The sequence below is a fragment of the Tympanuchus pallidicinctus genome, unplaced genomic scaffold (assembly GCF_026119805.1).
Source record: "Tympanuchus pallidicinctus isolate F22 unplaced genomic scaffold, pur_lepc_1.0 scaffold21, whole genome shotgun sequence".
In the NCBI taxonomy this organism is placed as follows: domain Eukaryota; kingdom Metazoa; phylum Chordata; class Aves; order Galliformes; family Phasianidae; genus Tympanuchus; species Tympanuchus pallidicinctus.
Window position 1 is genome coordinate 360,032 of NW_026294733.1, and position 27,497 is coordinate 387,528.

The 27,497-nt window shown below is 52.4% G+C and overlaps 1 protein-coding gene across 3 annotated transcripts; it reads right to left on the reverse strand.

The window, feature by feature from the left end:
- Positions 1-1,045: 1,045 nt before the first annotated feature.
- Positions 1,046-27,015, reverse strand: PDGFRB (platelet derived growth factor receptor beta). 3 transcript variants are annotated; one of them, XM_052684958.1, is made up of 24 exons: positions 26,306-27,015; positions 18,608-18,725; positions 17,725-17,802; positions 16,590-16,886; positions 16,211-16,480; positions 15,799-15,926; positions 15,315-15,489; positions 14,593-14,785; positions 14,255-14,370; positions 13,621-13,747; positions 13,190-13,401; positions 12,437-12,531; positions 12,045-12,177; positions 11,538-11,642; positions 11,321-11,431; positions 10,814-10,967; positions 9,819-9,985; positions 9,452-9,570; positions 8,433-8,555; positions 6,899-7,010; positions 6,494-6,593; positions 6,244-6,349; positions 5,521-5,750; positions 1,046-5,150 (listed from the first exon to the last, which is right to left on the reverse strand). In XM_052684958.1, exons 3-24 carry the CDS (start codon positions 17,771-17,773, stop codon positions 5,000-5,002), a joined length of 3,273 nt encoding a protein of 1,090 aa, XP_052540918.1. In that variant the 5' UTR covers positions 17,774-17,802; positions 18,608-18,725; positions 26,306-27,015; the 3' UTR covers positions 1,046-4,999. The 3 variants fall into 3 exon arrangements, with proteins under 3 accessions (XP_052540918.1, XP_052540917.1, XP_052540919.1); XM_052684957.1 differs by lacking the exon at positions 18,608-18,725; XM_052684959.1 differs by lacking the exons at positions 18,608-18,725; positions 26,306-27,015 and adding an exon at positions 17,904-18,015.
- Positions 27,016-27,497: the final 482 nt, after the last annotated feature.

Consider the following 27,497-nt stretch of genomic DNA (forward strand, 5'->3'; position numbering starts at 1 on the left):
GGGGGCTCCTGCCCAGACCTGGGGGCCTGCTGAGCTGCAGGAGACATCTGCCTGAATATTCTTTCCTCCTTTTGAACCAAAAGGGGCTTTTAAAAGGATGTTTGTTTCCCTCCTTCTTCTTCTTTTTTTTTTTCCAGGAACAAATGCCAGCTCATAGAGAACTGACTCACTAGTGTGAATAAGTAGTAAACCAGACAGGTTTAATATAGAGAAGGGAAACAACCTCTTATCCTCCCTTCTTCTCTTTGAGGAGGCTTCTTGAGGAGCCCTGCCTGGCAGAGACTGGGCAGTGGGAGCTGGCTGGCTTCTGCCCCCTCCCTGCTCCCCCGCAAGCCTGTGCTGCAGCCTCTCTGCAGACAAGGTGATTTTTTTCCCCTGCTGATTCAGCCTCTGGGGGAAAATGCCCAGTCTGAGTGTCAGGGCTGAGCTGTGCCAGGTGACTCAGATCAAATCTGGAGATCATTGACCTGAGCTGGTCGGGAGTCTGCAGTCCTCTGGCAAACTGAGCAGGGTTGGGAGCCTGGGACAAGCTATGCTGGAAAGGGGAACTTGGCTGGGACTTGGTCTATTAAAGTACATGCAAAAATCACCTGCACCATGGTGTCCCCCACCAAGCTCTCTTCAGTCTGGCACCTCCTGCATCCCTCCCTGATCTGAGCGCAGTGCCAGCAATGGGAAATGGTGAGCCGGTGCTGGTGGCTGCTGTGTGAACCTCAGGGAATGCATGTGGGAGCTGCTCCTGGTGGTCTTCCCTCTGCTTGCCTCCCACCATTACAACACGACCCACTGGCTGGAACACTGGTAGATCCTGCCCTGTTTGCAGCCCCTTTTCCTTACCACGTCTTTGGGCTCGGCTGTTGCCTTGCTTCTCTCTGCCTGGCTTCCAGCTTGGCTTTTGCTGAGCAATAGGGTCATGCACAACGTATTAACGTGCTTAGCCTTCACCCACAACATGCTTAAGCTGTATTCCCAACCCTACCTTAGTGGGAGCAAGGGGCAGAGACCAAAACTGGAGGAGGAAAAAAAAAAAATAAAGATGGCACTCTGCAAAAAGAAAAACACCTTTATTTTTAAACTCTTTCTTTAAAAATGATTTGTAAAAGTTTACAGCATAAAAATAATATCTCACGGCTATAGATGTGACATAGTACAAGTCCTACAAATACATCTGTAAACCTAGGAAAATGTTAACTCTTTGGTACCTTAGTCTGCACTCTGTTTTTTTTCCCTTGCCCTCAGGGCGGTTTCTGGCAGAAGCGTGGAGGCAGGTGCTGTGCAGTTCAGAGATGCTGCGGAGCGACGGCGTGAATCCCCTTCTTCAGATCTGCCCAGCTTTACACAGATCTCAAGCTTTCCTGCAGCCCAAACCCAGAGCCCCACGCCTGTGGTGCTGCCCACCCCAGCCCCAAGCCCTGGCTGGGAAGAAGGGGAAGAGCCATTTCTCCCTTCTGGCCCACTTCCCCTGGCTGCACGTCTGCATTGCACTTCTGCCTCCCACGCTGTGGGGCTCCACCACAGTCCCACTGACAGGTGAACAGAGACAACCGAGTTCCATTAAAGTCCGCTGTGCTCTAGGATTCTTAACACAACACAAACAAACACTAAACGTGACACTCTCACTTAAAAAAAAATAGCAACACGCTCAAACCGAGAAGGACAAAAGACTTCAAACCTGTGCACATGTCAGTCTGAGAAGCATCTTAAACACAAAAAGAGACTCTGGAGTGTTGCATTAGTTTCTGGGATACACTTATGTATGAAATAGTGACTGGCAGTAGGATTATGCATATACTGGTGCTGATAACAATTGACAGCTGCAGAGTAAAATATAATCTACAAATAAAAGATATTGCACTAGAGATGGGCCCAAGCTGTGGCATGTCTCCCTTTGGGAGGGCAACCAAATTTGGGTCCATCTCTAAACACGAAAACACATCCAAACAAAATTAACGATGGTCAAAAGAAAAACCCAGAGGGACCAGATCCCTTCAGAATCTCACCGGAGAAATCATGGCTGCAAAACGGCTGGGCTCAGAATGGCCAACATTTCTGCTGGCCGTGATCCCCTGGGTCATGCCAGGACTGGAGTGTTGGCAGTAGAGAGAGAGAGGGAATGGGGGCTGGAGGCAGGTCCCCACTTGGGGTGAGCTCACCCTTCCTAAGCCATCTTTGAGGAGAGATTTCCCAGCTCAGGCTGGAGGCTTGCTTTGCAAACTGCATTGGTAGGGTGGTGGGAACAGTGGAGTAAGGATGGGAAAGTACCACAAAGTGCAAGAGCTGGCCCTCGGCATCACAGGGCCAATGGCAACTATTTGGTCATACCTCTCTAGAGAGGGGAATGGTACCATTGTGGCGTACCTGATTTAAGAAAGAAGAGGGAGGTGGGTTTTGCTGACAAATCTGATCCCTTAAACAGCCAGAACAGGTTTTGATGTTAAGGATAATTAAAATGAATGTATATGGGATAAAATGCAATAGGCATCCAAATGTATCTAATGTATCTAATAGGACAGGATGCCTGAGATTCCCCATCAGGGACAAGAATTAGATGTTCTCTTTCAGGACTGTGGAATAGGGTTTAACAGTGGGAAATTAGTAATTCATCTGTACAAGATGGAGCTTAGCAAAGGTTTTGTGAAATAAAGCAAATGGCCAAAGGTGAGAAGGGTTTTATTGACAGGAAAATCTTTGGGCTGGATGGAGGTAGTAAAAGTAGCTCTCTAGGGTTGCTCTTGATGCCTGAAGTATTTAATATTTTTATTAGTTGATCCAGCCCAAAAATAACAGTTTGTTAACGAAACGTGCTGATGACCCAACGTCTGGAACAGCAGGGAGTATTTTGGTTAGAAATGCTGGAAGAGTAGAAAGATGTAGGTGTTAAGGTTGGTTAGGGAATGACTCCAAACTACTGCTATGTTGTGGCTTGGAAAAGGGCAGCATTATCCAAAGCTACACCAGGAAAAGACAAATCCAGGACAGACCAGAAGGTATTAATGCCCTGTGTGAGTCTAGACTTGACCCAACCTGGAGTACTGGATACTTGTGGTCACACTTGGCAGAGAAAGACAAACTAAAAAGGGAGGCAGTGTGGACAGAGGCGATCAGATGTGCCGTCCTATGGGCTCAAGTTGCAGCGACACGCATCCTACCAAGCACCTTGCATGTTAGAAACATACAGTGGTCTGACCCCAAGGACCTCGGAAATCATCACTTCTCCACAGCTAGGATCATTTCTGGAACCACCAAAGATGGCTCCTTCATTACAATCAGGAGAATCTGGTACGGAGGAACAGTTGTCAGTCACAGTGTTTCCCACAGATGGTGGGGAATCTGACCACAAGGACTGAAATGCTCCACCGGCTGCCAATAAAAATGCTTCTCCTTAGGTTCACATTTTACCAAGTACATCAACCTACAAAATATCTACTCCTCTTTTAATTGCACAAATGGCAGCGTTTCAATGATAAGATGACGTAAGACAGTGGGAGCGTGTGCTGGTTTTTATGGCTTTTTTTTTGAGCAGAAATATCAGATTAAATGAAAAAATTCAGTGGCTTTGAGGTTGGCTGAAACCCAAAAGATGCAGATTGAATTTCCAAATTTGCCTGTGCAGAATCTGTGGGATGCGCAGAGAAATGTGCACGAGTAGGGCAGCACAAGGGTTAATGGGAGCGGGGGGACGTGCTGCAGAGCTCTGCAAGGTGAAACTTCTCCTTTTGGAAAAAAATCCTGCCAATTTCTGTGGTGTCTGAGCTGGAGCTTTGGGGTCTAGCTTCTCTAGCCCTGTGAGGCTGCGTGGCTGTGCCCAGTACCCAGAAGGTTGCGAGGTGTCATGGCAAACAGCTTCCCTTTCTCTCCCTTTCTGTCTTTTGAGTTGTCCCTGGGCTGGTGTTCTGGCATCCTTACTGCTCCCCATAGTCTTGCTATGACTCAGGAAGGACCCACCATACTGAGAAAGAGTGTGTTTGGGTGAACAGACTTTCACAAGGGAGCCCTTATTTCTCAAATATAAGACATAAAAGTTTTGCAGCCATAGGGGTTATATGATTCCCCAGCAAATGATCTGGGCTTAGTGGCAGTAGAAGATTAACGAGTAGCTATATTGCTTCCTTATACTGGCCCTGGCTAGTGGATTAATATATTTGTTCCCTTTAAATCATCACTGGAGAATAATTAGCTTAGTGCCCACACAGACAACAACAACACTGAACTGCCCCCTCTTTGCTACTACAGCAGAGTCACTGTGAGAGCATTTTGTGTTCCTGGCCCTTGGGACTCCTGTCTGGGCACAGGATGGCTCTGGGTGGGAGGGCAGAGCTGTGCCCCAGAGCCACGGGTACCTGTAGAGCTTGTGATGCTCCGTCCTCTGGAGAGTCAGGATAGGAAAACAGTGATTCAGTATCTGTGAGACACTGGCTGGACTTTCCAGGCCTCGGCTGTGCTTGGAGGAGAATCCACCCAACAGCTGGAGTTGGGTATCGCAGCTTCTCTACCCCCCAGCAATGGATTCCAAGGAAACTGTCTGTCCTGGTGGCATTTCGCAGAACCACAGTGTGGTTGGTGCTGAGACCATCAGGGAAGTGCTGGTGCGGAGGAGCTGGAACTCTTTGCCATCTCAAGAGTCTGGAAGGGGAAGAGGCTGGAGCATCTTAGCACATGAAAAGTGGTGCCTCTTGCAGAGATTTAACCCACACCTTCCACTTCAGAAGAAGATGTTGGTCTGTGAGATGTCTCCTTCCCACAGCGGTTTGATCGCTGAAGAGGATGTGGCAGTGATCTGGCAGAGGCTGGGCACTGAGCCACCTCTTTGTGAGGAGGGAAGGGGATGGCAATGGGGGAAATGTCTCTGATTCCCCACCTGACAGATGGGAGAGAGGAAAGAGTACTGGGACAAGCAGGGATGTCCCAATGAACAAGTACAAGGTGTGGTTCTCTGCCATGCCCGGCTCAGCCCCACACCTGGCCTCGCCGTGGGGAGATGCCATCAGCCCAGCTCTGCCTACAGGAAGCTCTCCTCCACCTCCTGGTGCCCCGGGGCCAGCTCCTGGCAGCCCAGCTGCAGGTCACATTCCGGCTGCTCGTCCTGCTGGGGGCCCAGGGGGCTGTCACAGGATATTGTAGATGATGTGTTGGCTTCATTCAGAATAGAGCTGAAGGGAGACAAAGGGAAAAGATATGAGTGCCTATCCTGAGTTTCCTGATGAGACAGGATTCCCAATGAATGAGAAGCACATTGAGCTCCTTGTCAATCTTAGCAGCTTTCAGGAGCTCTGTACCCTAGTTTGTGCCCTCTCTTGTCCCCAGCTGTGCTGGCTGACACATGGGGATGAGACAAGACGCCATTTAGCTCACAGCCCTTTGGTTCACTTCCATCCCTGGGTGCTCATGGAGGTGACACTACCCTCCTTCTCACCTAGTAAACCCATCCCTGAGCAGAGCATCCCTATTTGCAGTTGAAGCCCCCTTCTTCAGTTTTGGGCAATCCTGGGAAGAGACAGCATTTAGAAATGACTTTTCTACCTGGCCCGGCTGATGGAGGCCTCCTGAGGGAGGTCACAGATTGCCTCAGGCTTGGGGTCAGGAAGAGGGATGATGTAGTCGTTCTCTCCCCCGTTCTGGTGCACAGCCGTGTAGAGGGTTGGGGAGCTGGGAGGGAGCCTGGCGTTGTTCAGCCCAGGGATGGTGGGTCTTGTGCGAACAACAGCGGGGTGGTCGCTCTTCATGAACTCTTCATCCACCTGCTGGTACCTCTGCTCTCACAGGTTACCAGAGAAACAGGAAGGTCTTGTGAGCAGAGAAAACACACAGATGTGTTTGCTTTCCCTGACTGCCAGGCTTCCTTCCCCAGGGCTGACATCTAGCTGCAATCAGCTACCCTGACTCCACCACAGACACATCATGAATGTTTCCTATGTGAGAGATCAGCAGCACAATTCCACGGTTCCAACATATCAGTCAGCAGCAGGCTTCTGATCTTCAGCCAGTTCTGATTTCTGCCACTGCTGAGAAACCAGCTGCCTGGTGATGACAGCTGTCTCACAACGTCCCCAGGATTCCCAAATCACCTCCTCTGGCTGTTCAAATTAATGTAGCCCAAATCACAGCAAAATCCTCCAGCACAGCAGCTAATAATTATTAATTAGGGTCTCCAAACCTTCATCAAATGCTGTGAAACCAAGGTGGCATCCCTTCAAAGAGCACTGACATCTCTCTGGCCCTCACCACACGTTCCTTTGCACATACCTTTCTGTAGCAATCCACCAAGAGGTTTCCCATAAGCACCACCAGCTGTGAGAAGGACGGTCTGATCTCAAACTTCTCCTCCCAGCACTTCTGCATAATATCGTAGCTAACAAAATGGAAGAAAGGGCACGTTGGTGACTTAGCAGGAAAACAGAGGAAGAACTGCTCCTGTCAGTTCTGCAGGAGTTAACATGTGCAGGGTTATAACAACACGTGGAGGCCCAGGGCAACATGTGCAGGCAGCACTTACATTTCATCAGAAGCATGGGTGGGTTTGGACATCCGATAGCCACGTTTGATGGCATTGTAGAACTGTTCATTCATAGGCAGTTCAGGGTAGGGAGTCCCTCCTGGTGTAAAGGGAGAGCAGGGGATCAGGTTGGTGCAGAGCCTGCCATCCCCGTGCCATCATGCTTTTCACACCAAGGTTTCCTGTTTGCTTTTCATTTTTTAATTTACCTTTTCTGTTTCATTTTGCTTCCAAATGCCCACGTCAGCATGGAAAAGAAGGAGACACCGAGTGAAGTGCTACTCTGATGCTGGTAGAGTTGGGACTTGGGGATTAGGATGGATTTCTACCTTCTGGGATTGGGATGGGATCTTGCTAAAGTGCTACCATTTCTGTGGACACAACCATAATCTCAGGGACACTTACCTAGAGTGAATATCTCCCAGAGAAGAATCCCAAAGGACCACACATCACTTAGGGTGGTGTAGAGGTTGTTGAAGATGCTCTCAGGAGCCATCCACTTAAGGGGCAAGAAGGTCTATGAGGAAAAATTAGAATAAGAAGATAAGTCAGCTGCATCTACAGCATTTGTTTCAACAAGAAAGAGTCTGACACAGTTTACAAGCAGATAGAACCCCTTGGAGCTGCCTGACAGCCCCACATATCTGGTGATCAGCATTTCTTGGAGGGATCAGTTTTGTCTTTTGTAGTGCAGGATGAACCCAGCAAGTAGGAGAGAAGAACAGGTGTGCTACATCCACTTCCATCACGGACAACAGCCTGTCTGTCATAAAGAGCTGTCACAGTGTGCATCTCTGTTCCCTGTGCCTTGGGACGAGTTCACTGATTGCACAGCGTGATCACAGAACTCCCAGAGGGAGCCCAGAACTATTTGTGCTTTGGAATCTTAAGGCTAAGCTGGAGAGGGCTACAGGATGACAGGAAAGAGCTGAAGCTCCTGCTTTTCCTGTTCCTACACACATGGTGATACAATAAAAGCAGCCTCACTCAATCAGTGTGTGCAGCACTGGCTGTGCTGTTCTGGAGATTCGCTTGCACAACAAATACCAAAATAATCTCCAGGAAGAACTGCAAAGAGGCTCAGTTTCATTTCTTGTTTCATAAGGAAAAGCAGCTATATCAAGGCTGGACAGGAAAATCACAGTCTCTCTGCAGAGGGATCCCTGGCCAATATGCTCAACACCTGGCTGCCGTGCCATGCAAATGGGACAAAGCAGGAGGGAAGCTGGGTAGTTCATGGAGTAGATAACGATTGGGGTTTGAGGGGCCTGGCACCGCTCTCAGCCCCCTCAGACTCAGTTTCCCTGTCTGCCATACAGAGCCAGCTACGTGTCCTGCTTTGCTTAGGGTTGCACATTCCCAGATGCTCAGTGCTGGAGCAGACACACTATTGTTGAAAGCACAGGGAAGGTTTCAGAGAAACTCAATAACAGCCCCATCCTCTCTTGCCTCGAAAGACTGGAGATGTCTTTCTGGAAAGTAGCTGCTTGCAGGAAAGCACTTCCTCTTACCCTGTGGTCTGGTGGTTAGAGCAGAAGACTGTGGACCTCTTCCCAGAGTGGCCAGTGACTCACTGCACCACTGTCAAGCTGCCTAACTTTGCTCCTGCCTGCAGCTGAGAACCAGGCTCAGCACCACGCAGAGAGGGGACACAGCACTGCTGCCACTAAAGGGCTGTGCTGTGCAGGGCACAGTCCAACAGTTTTGCTGTTGCAGCCCGGGTTCTTTTGCAAGAGCTTGGAGATACAGCCATACAATTCTGCTACTCCACAGTGTGCAGAGCACATCAGGTGCACGACGGTTGGCTGGTGATGGTTGACACCATCAGTTGGGATGGCTGCCATGTCACCACCCCTGGGCACAGCAACAGACAGGGGGTTTTCTGGTGCCAGGCCCAGAGCCCTACAAAGAAGGGGATGGCATGGCTCCTGGTACTCACACTTCCTTTGGAGATGTAGTTGGAATCCCTCATGATGTCTCTTGCCAGACCAAAGTCACAGATCTTCACCAGCTTTCCCTCGCAGATGAGGACGTTCCTGGCAGCCAGGTCACGATGCACACACTGCAGGGAGGCAGGGCACTGTCACTGGGAGCAACCTCAAATGGCACAGAGAAGCCCAGCTCCAGCACTAGTCCATTTCTTTTGCTGCAGGGACAGGAGTCATCTCCTTCACCTTTACGGACCTTGTAGCTCAAAGCCACTGAAGGGCTACCTTATTTTTGCTGCTTACTGGAACAGACACACTGGCAAGGGCCCTATGTTTGCCAGACACTACCAGTTAGAACAGTAATGTTACATCACTGCAAAGTAAGAATGTGGGAATTTAGAGCTCCTCTTCTATGCTTCATAGGATAGCATGGACTATACGCTTACGGAGATCACACTGTCTAGCTGGAGGCAAAGAGACAAATTTCTTTCTGCATGTCATTCATATCACCCCACCCTGTCTCTTACCCTTGCCCTGCATGATGTTTCACAGAGAGTATGTTACTGCCTGTCCTAGGCCAAAGCCAGATCTTAGGAAGCCCCCATAATCTGATCCACTCCGTTGCCTCTTATTTCTTAAGAGGATTGGGAAGCTTATAGCATGTGGGGCAGTGTGCATATCCATGGAGAGTTGCAACTTTGCTCTGGAACGCCCTGTGTTTAACACAGCAAGGCTATCTGTTTGCAGCTGGTCACCCCAGTAAAGGAGGATTATGTAACATCACAGCTGTGCTGCACAGGGCTCAGAGTCATGGAATTTGAGGTGTGAAACTTGGTCTGCATCAGGGGTAGCTGGCATGCAAATACAATCACACAGATCTTCAGGGATATATTTCCAAAGGAAAGTGGTTGGCAGCCCTTCCATTGCATGGCCACTTGTCTCTCAGTATGGACAGAGGGACAGTGAGATGAAGGTGACCACAGGCACAGCGCAGCATTCTTTGTCTCCACAGGCCAGCCTGCATACATACATTTTTGGAAGCCAGGAACTCCATCCCATTGGCCACTTGGAAGCTGAAGCCCACCAAGTCCATGTAGCTGAGAAGTGGAGATTCATTTATCAGTGTCACCCGGTCTGTTCTTTCAGGAGCTGCAAGACAGGCAAACACAGAGGTTGGTGTGACTGGCACACTCACAGACTGCAGCTGGCAGAAGGAACCAGCTCAGTGGGGATGGCTCTGCCCCCATCAACACCAGGACAGAGTGTGGGGCTCCCAGCATGAAGCTGTATTAGTCTCAAAGGTGACCTTTGCAATATGACCCATCCAGTTCTGCAAGCAAAGGCATCCTGCAACCCAAATGCAAGTTCTTTCCCTTCCACTGCAGCTGAGCTGTTACCTGATGGGGAATAGCTGTCCAGCTCGTATGGGGTGCCGTAGTTAGAGGACTCGATGTCAGCGTACTTGATTTCACCCTTCATGTCAGACATGGGCACATAATCCAGAGACTCATCCTTGCTCATGTCCATGTAGCCCCCATCGCTCTCAACAGACAAGGAAAGGTGACTGGAGGAGGAAAAAGAGAGTATTCAGAGTGGAGGACAGTGAGATGCAGGGTACAGGGGAAATTATCTGAAGAACTGCAGCTCCTGAACCCTCAGCCCCAGCACTGAAATGTCTCGTAGCAGGGAAAGAAGCTCTGTGGCACACAAATGGCACTGGGGATCTCCCTCCAGAAAGAATACTCTGGGGCTTGTGAGGCTGTGCTTTGTGCTTAGGAGGATCTCAGCTGCCTTCAAGCACAGGGGGCAGCTGTGATAATGTCCTAATGCTGCTCTATTTTACTGTTGCTTTTGTGTGCTGGAAGTAAGTGCTGCTTTCTAGTTTCCCACGGGAGTGTTTCTCTGCACTGATGTGTCTGCACCTCTTACAGCTGGCAGCTGGATGAAGGATTGTTTCCTTTCCTCTTAGCACCTCTTGTGCAATTGCACTCCTTCTAGCACTTCTCCCTTAGGCACAGTAGCAACACAAACTGCACTGAAAATGCACAACTGAGGCCCCCGAAGGCTAAGAAACTCCTCTCTATACTCAGTGAAGGGCTACTGTTATGCTAGCCAAGTTAATGCTGCCAGGGAATATTCCCAGTTGGCACGGAGCAGCCAGGGTTATGTGTTAGCATCAGCCTCCAGGACACACAAATTGCCTCTGCTAAATCCCTGCCTGCCAGGAGCTAAAGGTAACACTGGGCAACCATGCCCCCTTGCTTGGCCAGCATTTATTTTACTGGCCTAGAGGAAATGAGAGTATCCTTCCTGACACTACCAGCTTCCCTCAGTGGTGTGGGCTAAGATGGTGCATGCAGCAGGGAGGAGGAGAAGGCTGCTTTCCAGGCACCTCTGCACATGGTCCTCCTTGATGGTGTTCCCATACAGCTCTGCCTCCCGGCGGGCCTTCTCGCCATAGGACTGCAGGAAGGTGTGCTTGTTGCGGTGCAGGTAGTCCACCAGGTCCCCGTAACGGCAGTACTCAGTGATGATATAGATGGGCCCTGGGGGAAAAGAGCACTTGTGTCATCTTCACTTGGCCCTGTCTGCTCCCCAGGGCAGAGATTTTTGTCCTTTGGGGACATTACCGGATTGCAAGACCGTGAGGAAAAGCTGTCTTTCTGGGACTGAGCATTTTCGAAATTTGATTTATGTTTGGGAAGGCAGGTGGGGCTTAACAGAAACATGCCTTCTCAGTTTCAAGTGGGTTGGAAAGAGAGGCTTTCAGAGCCCCCCTGAGGCTTTCCTAGGGGAAGGGTGAGTCGTTCTGAACTAGAAAACAGCAATTATTCTCTCTGAGGACAATTCTCACTCTGCAGCACAATGCAAGGTAGCAGGGCAGCTGGCATTCAGTTACCTCCTTTGGTGCAGGCCCCCAGCAAGTTGACAATGTTGAGGTGAGGTCCCAGGTGGCTCATGATCTTCAGCTCAGACATGAGGGCTTGCTTCTCACTGCTCCGGGCAGTGGCTGTTGGGGACAGTTGGTATGAGTGGCAAAGTGAGGAGTGAGCAGCGGGGCATCATCCAGCCTTGTGGTGTTGGGGTGAGAGAAAGGGACAGTGTGAGGAACTTACACTTGAGCATCTTGACTGCAACTTTCATGGTGGACTGTGAATGGCTCAGGCCATGCGCCGTTGCCTCCACCACACGTCCAAAGGCACCAGAGCCAAGAGTGCGTCCTGCAGAGAAAGGTGAGGTTGGTATGATCACTGAGGATAGGCAAGAACAGGAGAGGACCTTGGAAAAGGCACGTCTCTTGTCTGAAATGGCACTGGCCATCCTGACAGGAATGGCAGTAGTGGAGAACGAACGTGTTTGGTATTGAAACTGGTTTGTGGCAAGTTGAGAAGGGAAAGAGCTGCCAGGCACAGAAAAGGAGAATCAGAAATAACCGCGCGCCTCATGCCACAGGGAGCAGATGCTTCCCACAGTGGCCCCAGATGGTCCCTCTGCTGCAGGATCACATCATATCCCAGGGATCTCTGTGCTCTGCCCAGGTTGCTCTCTTTTTGAGATCCCAAACCGAAAACCATCTCCCCCAGACAGACAGGGTTCATCAGAGGGACCTGCAGAGCCTTTACCTAACACCAGCTTGTCCCTGGGCACCTCCCAGCTGGAGTCATAAGGGAGCTGCATGGGATCCACATAGATGTACTCGTGCCCATCAGAGCTCACTGACTCGATCACCTTCCAGCGGATTTCATAGCGAGGTTTCTGGAGAGGGGAGCAAAGAGACAAGGGAGATCTGAGAAGCTGAGGGTCAGGCAGGGCATGGGGACCGTGAATGGGTTTTGTTAGGGAGTCTTTGGCCTCTGCAGTCATTGCCACCTTCCATGTCTAGTCTACAGATGGCAGGAGGCCAACAGAGGCCAATGATCTCTGACATGGATAGAACATCATGCTGAAGCTTGCAACTTTGCTCTCCCATCCACCCTGACACGTGCAGCAGCCTGCAAATGCAGTCCTTTTTTACCTTCTGCCACAGGACGATCAGGATGATCAGGGAGATGACAGTGAGGACCAGCAGAGCCAGGATGACGGAGATGATGACCACTTTGAATGGCAAGGCTACAACAATAAGTACAGGGTCAGCAGTCAGACTCCCACCCCTGCAAAGTCAGGGCGACCCAGGGAAAGGGGTTATTAGCACAGAGGGCTCCCCCCTCCTCTAGTTACTGTCCCCTTCCTGCTACATGCCTCCCCATCAGACATCAGCCCCAGGGGTTGATGATGGACTGACGATCCATCGTGGACCTTAAATCAGATCCACACATCCATCCCAGGCTGTCCTGTGGGCTGGAGTCTGACTGGGGACAGTCCTGTTCTCTCCTCCTGGTTAGACCTTCCCAGCTGAGACTGTCCTTCCTGCTATTTGGGGAGCATGTGGTTGTTTGGGCCTGTGGCACCATCTAGTGACCCTTGGGCTAATAACAAGACACTAGGGACTTGATCAGTTCTTGCCCCTGGAGGGATAACCCTGCTCAGGGGCGGGAGGAGAAAGGCCATGGCCAGTGGGCATGAGGGCTACAAATTGCCCTCAGAGCAGCCTTTCCTGCTCAACTTCATTTTCCTGCAGGCTTCATTTTGGGCAGAAATATCCAGGCTTTCCACCTGAGGACTGCAGCTATCAGAGGTTGCTGCTGGCTCCCAGCACTTCCAGGCTGGAGGCACAGAGAGGAAAGCCCATCTCCCCACCTCCAGCATGAACACCTCCCACAGCACTCACCATTTGGGACCAGAGTGATGTCTTGGGAGTTGGAGCCCAGGAAGTTTTGCACAGTGCATCTCAGGAGCAGGGGTTCATCCACCCTGTGCAGCTGCAGGGTGCTGTTCACGCGGTACACCTGCAGCTCTGCATGGTACGTGGCGTTGGTGTGCAGGCCAATCTCTGCAGAGTTGTTCCCCAGCAGCTGGGTGGGCTGCCCCTGGTTGCCACACCTGGACAGGAGGAGGATAAAGGCACCTAAGAGGCAGCCAGACCCATGCAACACCATGGGATGTCCAGCTGCATGGGTCAGCAGAAAGCAGTAATATAAAGAGTCTATTGTTTCTATATCTATATATATATCAGATAGATATACAATATACATCTATCTATATTGTTTCTATTGTATGCATGAGCCCTGTCATTCCCATGGGCTTCATCTCACTACTTACCGTTTGATGTTGCTGCAAGTGGACCAGCTGATCTCTGGCTGGGGCATCCCTTCAGCAGAGCATGTTACAGTCTGCTCCCCGCTGCTGGCACTGCTGTTTTCCTTGAGATCCACCACTTTGGCTGGCACTGAAACCAAGAGACACTGGTGGGAATTAATCCTCGGCTGTGAATGCAGATGAGAAGGGAAATAATGGATCCCCTTCGTGGCACAGGGCTGATGTGACAGTCAGGTGAGACTTAGAGAAATTGTGCCTTATTTTTGAAACTAAAAGCAAAACCAGAAAGGTTTGAGGTGGTCATGGAAGAAACCTGCCCCTATCCATTCTGCTTGTATAGCAGAGGAACTACAGAAGGACACCTCTGCATCTGTAGATGCACCTGCATCTGCATCCTTGGGACAACATTCAAGGCCATGCTGCTGGTGTCTGCCCTGCCTCCTTGTTCCTCTTGCTATAAGACCAAGTGTGAGATATTTCAGGTGATTTTTTCTTCATTTTATTGCTCTTCTTTTAACATGGATCTGCAGTCATAGCTGTAAAGGCTTCAGGCTGAGAATCCTGGAGCAAAGGATGGAACCATCCCCTGGGACTGCCCCTACACTCCTTGGCCCCATGTCTGCTTGCACATCCTCACCATTTATTTGCAGATGAAAGGACAGCTCTTGTGCATCGTCCTCATTGGAAGCTCGGATGGTGTAATATCCTCCTTCCTCCTGCTTCACCCGCACCAGGACCAGAGACGTCTGGTACCTGGAGAAGACACAGCCATGGAGTGCATGCAGGAAGGTACCTGGTGACTGACACTGCTTGGAAGGGATTGGCTCCCACCCAACTGGGGAATGCACAAAATTCACTCACAGAAAGGTCAGCATTCAGCCACCATCCCGTGCCCAACCACCGTACCACACACTACCAGTCTGTGTTGTGAATTATCCCCTCCCTGACCCCTGGTGAGGGGTGATGTGCCCTCACCTGGTTTCTGACAGGTTCCTGTTGGTGATGGTGAACTCGCTGCTGCTCTCCATGGTCAACGTCTTGTTGTTCTTCAGCCACACAATGTTTGGCTGTGGGTAGGCTTCCACATCCACCTGGATGATGTGGCTCTTGTGGACCTCAGCATACACTGTGCTGGCCAGGTGGGTGTGGAAGCGCACAAAGCCACGCTCTGAGGAAAGAGAAGAAGGATGCATGCTTCAGGGAGAGACACAGTCACCTCTGCATCCCTATGGGCTATCTGGGATAAAACACACTGAAGTGATGGAGCAGCTCCAGGTTTGTCCCTCAAAGTCTCAGGTCTGTGCCCACGGAGAGCATGGGTGTGAGCTCACAGGACAGGCAACATGCAAGGAAAGGGCTGTCACCTTTCAGAGATGGGCAGCCTCCCTCAAATGACATGAAAGGAGCACAGGTGTCGGTGGGAGATTGACTTAAGAGCACTGCACAGTGCAAAGAGAGCTGTCACACAAACCCTCAAATACATTAAAGACTCCCAAAAGCTACGATGGGGGAGTTCAGATGTGTTGAAGCCAAGAAGCGGGCAGGGATGCCATGGGGTGAGGGCTGACTTTTTGCCATGGTTAATGAGGGTAGGGGTGAGAACGGAAGGGAGCTGGAGGCTGTGCAGAGAGAGGAGTTTGCCATTCTGGAGCAACAGCCATGTGGGTTGCTGCCTCAGAGCACAGTCAGTGACGCACCAATCACTTGGACCATGATGTCTTTGCGGTCTGTTTTCTCATGGTAGCCCTCAGAGACATTGCAGACATAGGTCCCGCTGTCCTCTAGCTCTGCATTCTGGATGATGAGGATGGAACGGATGTCATGGGTGGATCCAGGCAGGAAGTCGGTCACTGGCTCCACAGCTTTCCCAGCCTGCACAATGAAGACAAGATACTGTGTGTGAAAAACGTTTCATGCCAACGGAGCTCCAGAGCCAGGCACACAGGGAGGGAGGAGAAATGGGCAGAAGACCTTAGTCAGTCTACAATGGAGACAGGGAACATGCACCATCAAAAGCCCCTGAGATACACAGCCTTCATCCAAGGAGCTCCCCATCGAGCCTCCTTGAATGGCAGCAGCATCTTACTCCTGCCATGGCATGAAGCCTCCTGACCTTTTCTATGATACTGATGAGTGATTGCCAAGGGACACGTGGGCAAACACTGGGGTCGGTGCCCTCACCTGCTTGCGTGGATAATCCCAGTTGAAGTTGACCAGCTCATTGCCGCTGACAGTGCACATCAGGGTAACATTTTCTCCCTGACGCACCACGGTCTGCACCGCGCTGATGGAGACGTTCACAGATGAGACTGTGGGAAGTGCCAAAGCAAGGGATGATCAATAAAGGAAGAGATGAGTGCACACCCAGTCCATTCATCTTAGGTGGATGTATTCACTTGAAATCTCTTCTATGAGGTATAGATCTGACACTTTGGCAGAACCTATTATTTAATGGAGACAGGGCTAAATCCAGCCCCTAAATTGATCAGGGACATCACTAAGGAGAGGGGCAAATCTTTTTGGTCCCACTCCTGTTGTTTTGAAGGAACGGCCACAACAGCTACAGAGATATGCCAAGATGAGGGCAGCTCACCCTGGATCCTGTAGACATAGAAGGTGTCTGAATCCACCTCTTGGTCATCCACGATTGCTTGGCAGTAGTAGGTCTTGTCCTCAAAGAAACCTTTGAAGCCCTGCTGTGGGTCATAAGCAGCTGGAATGGGATTCTCCACTTTCTTTTCATAAAGGGTCACCTGCAGCTCTGGGTTGGTCACACGGCATGGGATGATGGCCTCTGTGTAGCCCGTGATGAAGATGAAGAACTCTTCAGAAGTGATTGCGGGGAGAAAAACTAAGGAGGGATCTACAGGAGAGAGAGGCACGTTGGTGACACCCCGACCTCCCCCACTGCTTGCTCCAGCGTGCCACACGTGGGAGTTCCCATGCAGAGGTAAGGATGTGCTGCCCCTTACCTGGAACATAGATGTAAAGGGCTTTCCTCTCTGCTCGCTCTGAAGCCTGGTCAGGGCTGTAGAAGCATGCATACTCCCCTGTGTGACGGCCTGTCACGTTCTTCAGGGTGAGGTTGCTGACGAACACCCCGTCCCTGTGCTCCAGCAAGGCAGCGAGAGGCTGACCATCCCGCTCCCACACTAGCGCACTGTCCCCATAGCACACGAGGGAGAAGGTGCTGTGGAGCCTAAGGACGAGCTCAGCATCTTCAGGTTCGATGTGCAGCCCGCTGCCCCCAGACGTTACCTCCAGCAGACCTGGGACAGGGGAGAGGTGAGACACACTGTACATCTCTGAAATCCAAGGGCCAGTAATGTCCAGTGTCCGCAGGGGATGAGGAGTAGGAGGCTGGTTTGGGAGGGATTGAGGCACCCGCTGAAACAGAGGGTGCAAACAGGGCTGCTGTGATGCTGCTACACCATCCTTGGTGAGGACAGGGCTGGAAACAGGAGTGACCTAGATATCTCCCAGATGTTTGCTTGTATGCATCCCATGCACTGGGCCTGAGGAGCTGACAGCATATAGGACTGCTGACCTAAAAATGAGCTGGTCTCATAAAGCAGGGGTAGGTCTCAGCTGCACCATCAAAAGCTCAGAAAGGCCATGCCTTGGTGGGCAGGGGGAGAGGAGATGAAGGAATTAATTCCCTGCTCTGCTGGCTGCCTCTTCACAGAGACAGTGCTAACATGACACAGGCTGGGCTGAAACAATGTCAGTTTAAAAGAAGGTAAAAAAAGGAATGAAAGCAAAGCCTTGCAGGAAATCCTATGGAAGCAATAAAGCAAGCAAGGTCTTCCTGAACAGCTTCCATGTCTCCTGGCCTCTATGCTTTATCCAGATGTCCCAGCAGGGCTGGGAAGTACACGTGTTCCCCCATGGTGTCCCTGTGGGTGAGGTTAGGGTTAGAGTAAGGGTTAGAGTTAGGACTGGGTCAGCAGAGCCAGTAGATCCAGGAAAGATGGATGCAAGCAGTGCAGCCCTGTGCCTTCCCATCCCATTACCCATCTCCTCATCACCCTAGTGATGGGAGCATCCCCAGACAGCTTCTTCATGAGGGGCCCAGTCCTGCTCCCATCTCTCTGGGCCACCACTCACCAGTGAGGATGAGGAGCTGCAGTGATGCCTTCAGAGAGGGACAGAGCATGGCGGGCTCCACCACCCAGTGGCCCAATCCTGTTAGGAACAAAGCAGGATTAATACAGCACTGCTGGGCTGAGGGTCCCCTCTCCACCTCCCCTCTCTCCAGTTTTCAGCCTTTCCCTTCTGCTGCTGACCTGGTTCTCCCTCGTGCTGGATCTGCTGAAGGAGCAGATCTAAGGCATCTCCAGCTGGGAAACAGGGACTGGGCTGGAAGCTCCAGGAGCTGTGTCAGCTCTTGCTCATCCCAGCTCAAAATGCCTCTCCCCAGCAGCAGAGCACTGCCTTTCTCCCTCCCCCTGCCTTTTTTTCCCCTATTAGTTTTCACTTCCCTCAGTCCCAATGAGATAAAACTTGCTAAAAAACAGATAGTCCCCCCACCCCCCCCAGTCCTCCCACATTTTCTGCTTCTTTCAACAGAAGAAAACATGCCCAAAAACATTCCCTCCAAAAAAACAGAGAATTTCTTGTATTTCACTTTCAAAAATATGCATCTTCAGGGAATAATTTTGTTTTAAGATCCCTTTTATCAACATTTCTCATGAAGTCTTTTTAACAGAGCATGCCCAGCCCTCCCCAAAGCAAACTGATGGCCCAAAAGAGACGGGGCCAGAGCTCCCTAACAGCACTGGAGCCATCCCCTGCACAACACGGTGACAGGCACAGAAAGGGCTGAGATTCAGGAACCCCAGAGCCAAAGCTGAGGTTCAGAGCTCTCACACCTCCATCTTGAAGCTGCTCCCAAGGCAGACCCCGAGGTGCAGCCCCCAGGAGCTCTCCCAAGGGTTCCACCACCACCTGAGGCTGGTGGCAATCTGAGCTTGCTGGCATTGCCTCTTACTGAGTGGGTCTGCTGCCTCTTGGCTCTGAAGCACTGTCTGTCTTTGCTTGATGTTGGGAGGAAATGGTTTTTAAATGACGTGCACTTGTCAGATGTTTTTATTATTCTCTTGCTTTGGCTCTGAAAATAAAAAAAAAATAAAAAATAAAATAAAAAAAAAGTCTGATCTACCAGCAAAACTCTCCAGGCCTCCAGCTTACTCAGCAGCTTGCCTCTCCTCCTCCATAAAGCCCCTGGGTGACTCCGCTCTTCTGCATTTGCTGGAGAGGAAGAGAGCACTTAAAGGGAAGACCCGGGGGAGGAGGGAATGAAAGGATGGAGGGGAAATTCAGGCTGTAAATGGACACAAGCTGCCTGTCAGAGAGGTCTGGTGCCACCAGCAGCACCCTGGTCTTTCCAGGATCCCTGCCAAGCAAACCAGTGCTCTGCTGGATTCAGGCTGCAGCGAGAACCAAGAACCCTGCAGCCTCCGCCTGCTGCCTCTGGCTGCCTCCCCAGCATTCAAGGCTGGTTTTAATAAAAACGCTGGTTTTGCAGAAAGCCTTTTCTCTTGGAGATGCTTCCTGAGCAGAGTGGGAGGGTAGCAACATCTCGCGAATAGCTGTGACCTCTCCCTTGTTTGTCTGCTCTGGCTGGAGAGAGAGGCATGGTTGGAAATGCCAAGCTTTGCTTGTTCTGCAGAGCCTGCCCAGCAGACAGACAGACCTTCCTCTCTCCTTGTCACAGCAATGTGTGCTTGCACACGTGCACAAAGAGGCATTTCACAAGGGATGTAAACGCACCCGGATCTCTGCTTTGAGGACACTTCAAGCCTTGAGGACACCTGTTTCAATCCTCAGTCTCCGATTTTGTTCTCAGCAAGAGCACCAAGATGCACCCTCTGAGTGCCACACAACGACCTGAGGGTGACCCTACCCAGCAGTCCAGAATCCAGCACACAGATGCAATCCCATCCTTGGACCCCACCATTGTCACCTGCACAGTTCTCAAATGCCACGGATTGTCTCCTCCCAGCCACATGGGTGAAAACGGGGTCACAGACCTCTCAGATTCTTACACCCTTCCCACGGACCAGCAGATGAGCAACCTTAACTATGGGATGTTCCATGGGCAAGGTCCCTGCCCTGCAGCAATGCCACCTCCTCAGCACAGCCTCGGCAGGCACTGAGGTGACATCCCAGCTCCCATCGCTGTGCTGAGACCCTCCACAGCCCCCCCACCCCACTACGGTCCCAGAGAGCCGGCACAGAACCTCCCTCTGCCCCTCTCTGGTGCTGTGACACGAGGGCAAGCCAGCCGTTTTCTCTTGAGCTGTGTTGTTTATTATTCTAAGAGAGGAATTTGGCCGGGAGAGGAGAGGGCGGCCAGCAGGCTGCATTTATAGACCAAGAGGTGCGAGGGGCAGCTGAGAGCCCTCAGCTTGTTCGGCGCAGAGCAGAGGAGGCTGTGGGGAGGCCTTATTGTGGCCCGCGGCTCCTCATGGCAGCCTCAATGATGCTGGATGCAGAGAAGGGCCACATCCAACCTCTTCTGGGGATGGTGCCTTCCCCACATAAGGAGGGCTATTACTTCTCCATCTCCTCCTCATTGCAGTGCCTTACTGAGGACCTCAAACGCCACCAAACCTCGTTCGTCTTTCACTGTTGCTCCATCCCAGACCTGTGTCTTGTTTGAAATGAGAATGCCCAAAGCACAACTATGTGGGCTCAGTCTTGAAACCTTCTTGGTATTTGATAGGACAAAGGGGAATGGTTTCAAACTAAAAGAGGGGGGATTTAGACTGGACATATGGAAGTTTTTCATAATAAGAATGGAGAGGTACTGGCACAGGTTACCCAGAGAGGTGGTGGATTCCCTGACCCTGGAGATGCTCAAGCAGCAAGCTCTGAGCCACTGATGTGGGTGTCCCTGTTCACTGTGGAGGAATCAGACCAGATAACCATTAAGAGTCCCTTCCAACACAAACTATTCTCTGATGAAGGTAGAAACATGGTCTGACAGTGCTCAGCACACCCCGAGCCCCTTTGTTTCTGTGCTGCGTCCATTTCTAGTCCTTCAACAGACTTAAACCATGGGACATCAACAGAAATGGGCATCAGCACCAAGCAACACCCTTGCCATTTGCTGCCCACTGCCTAAGCACACCTTGACCACGTTTCTTGCCTTTCACCCACAACCAAGCAGAGAGGTCCTACAAGCATCCCCAGCGCTGTGGGAGCTGAGAAGCAGCCTACCAAGCTGCACACAGGGAGGGATAGGATCTGCACACCCTGCAGCCCCACCACTCCTCGAACAGAGCCCCACTCCTCATAACCCACAGCCCTCCAGCATGACGTGCTGTTTGCTGGAAATCGGGGTGCAAAACCCCTCTCAGCACAACCAGCTGCCCTCACTTTTCCTCTGCCTTTCCATTTCCAGCCAGGCTGCGATTCCCGGCGCTCCCGCTGTACTTGCTGGCCCCGCGGTCCCGCCAAGCAAGCGAAGGACATCTGGTGTGAATTAGTGGGAAGTAAAATACACTTTATTTTTTCTTTGTCTAAACTCATCTGAGTCATTAAGTGAGATCATGAGTGCCCGCGCGCAATGAGAAATCCCTGCATGGATCCCAGGATTGATGCCTGGCACAGCCGTGGTGCGGGGGCTCCTCCTGGCCTGGGGGGAGATGTCCCACCCCATTTACAAGGGGAACTGCTCCCCAAGCAAAGGCTGCTGAGACCCCAGCCTTGCTTGTCTGCCAGTGAAACTCCTTAGCCTGCCCCATTTCCCTCTGCCACCCTCCCCCCTGCCTCTGCGACTGCTTCTTTCCCACCCTTTAATCTAAATAAAACTGAGCTTTTTTTTTTTTTCCCTTGGCTGGAACTGGCTGGAGTTGCAACATCTCTCCTCTGGGGTCCCTCGGCTCCCATGACACCACATTTACTCACAGGCCAGATTATCATCACAGAGCCCTTTTTCTTTTTTCCCAGCACATGGCTAGAATTAGGCAGCGCGCACACGGGGAGCCCATCGTCCCCAGCCTGTAAACAGCCAATGATAAAACACAGAGGTTGGAAATCTGAAACTGGAGGCACTGGGAAGTCCTTGGGGGTCCCACAGGCCAACCCTGGAGCACAAACCTCCTTTTGCACATCAGCATGCAGACACAAACACAATCCTGATGCTTTACCCCTGTGCTGGTGACACCGAGGGATGCTCAGCCCTAATCCCCCCTTTGGTTTAAGCCCATGGGAGACAGAGGAAATGAGTGACCCATCCAGCACAAGTTCAAAATAAAATGAAACATCTGTTTGGAGCGGGGCCAGCATTATAAATAATCCCCCAGCCTTGAGTGTTGGTATTCGTGGCCCTTTGGGTTGCGCATGCTCCCCCGCTTCCGCTCGTGGAAAGCAGGCCGGGCACAGGGCTGCTCCCTGGAGCCAACAAACCTGGCGCAGGCTGTGGGAAAACCCTGGGAGGGGGACAGGGGGCTCTCCTACAGTCAGGAAGGAGGGATGGGGTGCCTTGCTCTTTGCCCCTTGGTCACCTGGACCAAGCTGTGGCACCGCACACAACACGAGATGCTCGTGTGGGCAGTAGGATCTGCTGAGCCCCAGAGCTCATTCCCTGCAGGCAGTGACCCCCCCCGAGGGGGACAAACGTGCCTCTCGGGAGCATTTCACACTTCCCCGGTACCCCTCTCCACCAGTCTGCCCATGGTCATCCTCCAACTCCTCCATCATCTCAGACAGCAAAGACCTCTTAGGGAGCAAACACCACGAGCACATGAGCAACGTGAGTAATGAGTGTGGGTGCAGTGCCCCCAGCCCACAGGGCAGCACCCACACAGCTCCTAGCATCGCTTCATTGCCATCCCCAGGAAAAGATGGCTCCAACCATGCAGCAAAACATGGGGGCTGCCAGGTAGTGGCAGCTCCAAGAGCAATCTGTTCCCTTCATCCTGAGGCTGTAACATTTGGGACACCTCAGGGTGTCCCCATCCGCTTGCCTGATGCTTTTCCAGCTGTGTAAGGGTGGAGAGGATTGGGGAAGGATGCAGGGATGAGGGCACCCCAGGGCTTTCCTCCCTCTCTTCCTTCAGCAAGGAAAGCTAAGAGCTTTGCTAAGGTATGTGTCCCCTGCACGTCTGAGTCCCCCACTTAGCTGGGGCCAAAGGTCCTGGATGGCTCTAATTACCTGCTAATCAAGGCAAAAGCAATGGAGATAGAGACATCCCCTTGTGTTCTGCATCCCCAGCCCCATGTCCCTGTGAAGGGAGAGCAACCTGATCCTCGCCTGAAAATGTCCGTGAGATGCGGGTGCTGCCAGGGAGAAGGAAATAATTCCCATGGCTGCATCGGCCCTTCTCTTCTCAGCTGCCTGCGAGGGACCCGAGTTTAATCATTTTGTTCTGGGGTTTTAGGCTCTCGTGGCTGGGATTAGCCACATGACAGCTCTATGGTTGAGAATGAGGAGCAGGACCCGGTGTGCCAAAGGCAGCAGCACACATGAGGGATGGGGCCTGATGCAGCGCCCTGCTGCTGGGGCTGAACGCACGCCTCCATCTCATGCCCAACACCACATCCCCTCTCCTTGCTGCAAAGCAGGGACAAGCTGCCAGCTCCCTGTGCTGCAAGCTGGGGCCAGGCCCCACCTTAACAGAACAACAGAGAAAACCCCAGCTTCTCTCTGCACTGGTGCTCTACAAACACCCCCAAAACCCCACAGACCCACCACCTGCTCTCCCCAAACCCAGCTTTAAAATCACCGAGTCCTACGCCTGCCAGAGTTTGCCTTCCTGAATCAGACCATATTCTGCCCATCCACTCCCACACTGGAGAGAGAAACTTGGCAGGAGAGGACAGGACCCTCTCGAGGAGCGCCCTGAGCAGAGTGGGGTTCTGTTCTGCAGCCATTTGCTCAGCAAACCCTGAAACGGAGGTGATTTTCAGTTTGCAAGTGGAGAATGCGCTTTCAGAGAGCAGAGCTTGAAATGGTTTATTTTCTGCTGGCCCCGATTCAGACAAACCCACAAGCAAACATATTTTTTTGTATAAATAAGACAGTGTGTCTCGCCAGTTAAAGCAATTCAAACATGAATGTAGCAATTTAATTGGTGCCAATTACTGTGTCTCGGTAGCATTAAGATTTCAGTCACAACCTCCTTTGCATGGCAGACGGGCCAGGAGGGGGAAGGCAGAGGGAGAGCAGGATGGGGCCCTGCTCCTTGCTGTACCCTGCATGGGACACATGGAGAAGCCCTTTTCCTTAGCAGGGAAGGCACCTCCTGCCCACGTAACCCTGCTTTGCAGCAGCACCACACGCCTCCTGCTTGCTTGGCAGCATCATTTCTGTGGGAGATCTCATGAGGAACATTGAAACATCGGCAAGGTTGTTCCACAGCCGTGTCCCAAGGATGAGGGGAAAGCAGGGTGTAAGGGCCAGGACATCACAGCCAGCATCCCCTGCTACAAGGCCAGGAAAGGGACAGACCCATGGGACCCCCCTGACCTGCCCCAGTGCCCCTCTGTTCATCCCTGGCACGTGTCCCCATCCCTGTCCCAGCCGGCTCCGCTCCAGGAAAGTGCTGCACTTCCAGGAAGGGCCGTCCTTGCAGAGCGGAGCGGGACAGGGAAGCCTAATTAAGCAACCCCTAAAACAAGCCTCGTTATGTCCAATCTGCCTGGCAGAGCAAAGGAGCCTTCTGGAGCCAATCCAGCACCCAGGGAACAATCCTGACCTATACCCTCCTCTCCAGGGGATTTCTTCCCCTCAGTTCAAGAACAAACAAACAGACTGCACCAAGTGCCCCAGCAGTGATGGGATGCATCCAGCCCACCGGTCCCCAATGAGTCCCCAGTTCTGGGCTAAAGGCAGCACCAATGCCACCACTGGTGGCTGTGGGCTAGCAGTGCTCAGCCACCACCACACCTCTGCTCCCTGCCCTTTGCTGTTGCATCCAGAGAGATGCTTGGCCATCCAGCACCCACCCTGTTTCAATCTGGCATCTGCTGCTGGAGAGCATCTCCTAAGCTCTGGTGCTCACTGACACATCTTGCCCTAGTCCCAGGAATCTGTTCTCTCCATAACACTATTGTTTTGCATACCTTGGGAACCCACCAAACTGGAGTCTGAAGGAGATGAAGAATTCATTGCCCTGCCACACTGCCCACATCCCCCAAAACGCATAGTGCCAAAGGCGCCCTGCCCACCCAAAGTTAGTGTTCCACCCCACTACACACTGACCTTTTCCTTTGCACTTCCCATGCATGGATGCTTCATGCTACCACCCCAGCACCCAGTGAGCACCAAACCTTACCTATCAGCCCCCTCTATCAGCCCTCTGCAGCCTTTCCTGCATGCTCTGAGCCCCCTCTGTGCTTTCCCCAAGCCTTGCCCTGTGTCCATCCCTCAGCACTGCTCTGCGCTGGCTCTGCCCCCAGCCCTGCTCCTTTCAGTCCCACAGGAAGCACTGCTGGTTTCCCCGTGCCGTGCTGCAATCTGGTTTGCGTCCAGCATAGCCTGCAGATCCTTTCCCACAGCATGAACTGCCTGGGCTCTTCTCTCCAAAGATCATGTACACACATTTAATAGTTCCTCCTGAAATACGGTGGGCTGCTGCTCCCAGCCTACTCCTCCCTGAGGATGCAACCTCCCCTCTCCCCATGTGCTCCTGGGGAGGACTGAGACCTGCAGGACCCCACTGGAAGCAGCCAGGACATTTGGTAGCCTCCTCCCAGCGACAGCCCTTAATGCCAAACACTTTGCTTTCAGCTCTTTGCTGGCTACTTTAGCAGAAGCCCCAAGAGCTCTAGGGCAGGGATGGAGCAGCACAGCATCCCCTTGCACCCGCAGCTCCAGTCCCTGTTGGCCGATGAGCACAGGAGCAGGATGCCCCATTCCCACAGTGTCCCCAAAAGTCCTGGTGCAACTGTCACAGCACTGCAGGATATGCAGACTCCTGCCCCCAGGCTTTGCTTCAGACCTGCCACCACCTGATGGGGTTGGAAACCCCAGGGACAGCTGAGCGATTATCCACACCTGTGCCCCTTGGAGAGGCCCACCCTGAATGGGTGCAGGCACTGAGTGGGTCTTGCAGATGTTCCCTGCATGCTGGCCTGGCCCACAAGGGACAGGAAAGCCACTAAGAGCAAGGACTGGCCCAAGCTGTGTTTGGATGCATTATTGCTGCTCTGCTTGGTGCAAGCACAGGGTGAAGCTGAGCATCGCTGCACACAGCAAGGACCTGCATCCCTGTGCCAGCCTCCTGCCAGCTCCTCCTAGAGCTGCATGGAGGTCAGCAGGAAGCCCCTCCTGCTCCCTGCAATGCTCTGCACCAGGCTCTCCATGGTTCCTGGATGGGGCAGTCAGACCCTACAGCTGGCATCCTCTGCATTCAGCTCTGCTTGCAGCCCCTGCCTGTGACAGCTGGTCCACAGTGGTGGATCACTGGGGACAGACAGCAGCCCTCCAACAGCCCAGCACAGCACAAGGAGAGACCAGGGGCTCCAAAGGAAAAGCAGAGGTCCCCCAAGCCTTTCCATAGCCACAGCATCCCTTGGGAGGGAGTCCCACATGGCTTTACCCACGGGATGCCACCAAACTCTCCAAGCTCCCACCCTCCAAGGGCCAGTGGGCCATTTCAGGGTTCCAACCCCCACATAAACCCCATCAGCAAGCCCCCTCTGGAGTCCCACATCCCACCCCAGCTCCCAGCCTTACCTCACGTGGGGTCCCAGCAAGTGAGTGCTACTCCACGCGTCCGCAGCCGCCCCGAATTCCTTTCTCTCCTCCTCCGCTTTCTTTATCTGCAGCCTGCGGAGGCTCTCTGCCCTCCCAGCCTTCCCCAGCTGGCAAGGCTTTCCCGCATAGAGGAGAAAAATGAAGGGAGGGGGGGGGCGAGGAGGAGGAGAAGAGTAGAACAGAACGGGTTGGGGAAGCTGTGCCAGCACCGGGGCAGAACCGAGCCGCCGCGCTGCGCCCTCAGCGCGCTGCGACGCGCAGCAGGACGGCGTGCGGGGCGGTGTGCGGGGATAAATACCGCAGCCCGGGAGGAGGGGGAGGAGCGGCGGGGCTGCCCCGCAGCGGAGTGCCGCCACTTCCTCCCCTCCGCCCTCTGCGGGACACCGCTTCGAGCCAAACTTTCGCTTAAAGCCCAACGGAGCGGCGCGATGCGGAGGGATTAAAAAAGAGAAGAAAGAAAGAAGGAAAGAAATAGAAAAAAAAAAAAAAAAAAAAAAAAAAAACCGAAAGAAAGAAAAAAAGAGGAGAAGGTCGAGTGGTGCAGATAGAGGGGAGCTGGGCTGCGGGAAGGGAGCGCCAAGGCTCCGCGAATGGGAAACAAAAGGAGCCCGGAGCAGCCAGGCTTTTCCCTTCAAGCAGAGGGAAGGGTGCTGCTCTCCGTCTCCCTGTGCCTGCTTTCAGTTCTGGCCTTTCTGCCTGTTTTCTTTCTATTCTTTTTTCCCCTCAATTCTCCCCCCCCCCCCCTCCCCCCCCCCCACTCCAATCCCCTCCCGTTTTCTTTTATTCTTTTTTTTTTTTTATTCCTTTCTCAGGATATGAGGGGATGTTTAGAAAATCTGCTGCCCACGCCAGCAGCTGACTCATGTTTTTATTAAAGAAGGCCTGTGCCGAACTGACTCTGTGTATTCCCTTTGGACTCCTGCCCTGGCCGGGCCGGCACTACCCCCCCTCGGCCCCACGGCCTCCAGCCAGGCACTGGGACCACCAACACATGGCAACAATGCTCCTCTGGGGGACCTTGGAGAGGTGGGTTGGTTGTTTTTGGAACGGGGAATAAAAGATGACATGCAACTGGGTTGCCCTGGTGTGGGATGCTGGGGATGTGGGGATGGTGGTGGCTGGATGGGATTCATTTGGGTGCTTGGGGGTATGGATGTGTCCTGTGCTGCTT

Coding starts and splice junctions, on each gene's coding strand:
- PDGFRB (XM_052684957.1), bottom strand. CDS start 17,773: ATGCTCTGTCCCTCTCTGAAGGCATCACTGCAGCTCCTCATCCTCACT. Junction 15,490..15,798: donor GGGATTATCCACGCAAGCAG/GTGAGGGCACCG, acceptor TTCATTGTGCAG/GCTGGGAAAGCTGTGGAGCC. Junction 7,011..8,432: donor ACTACATCTCCAAAGGAAGT/GTGAGTACCAGG, acceptor TTTTCCTCATAG/ACCTTCTTGCCCCTTAAGTG.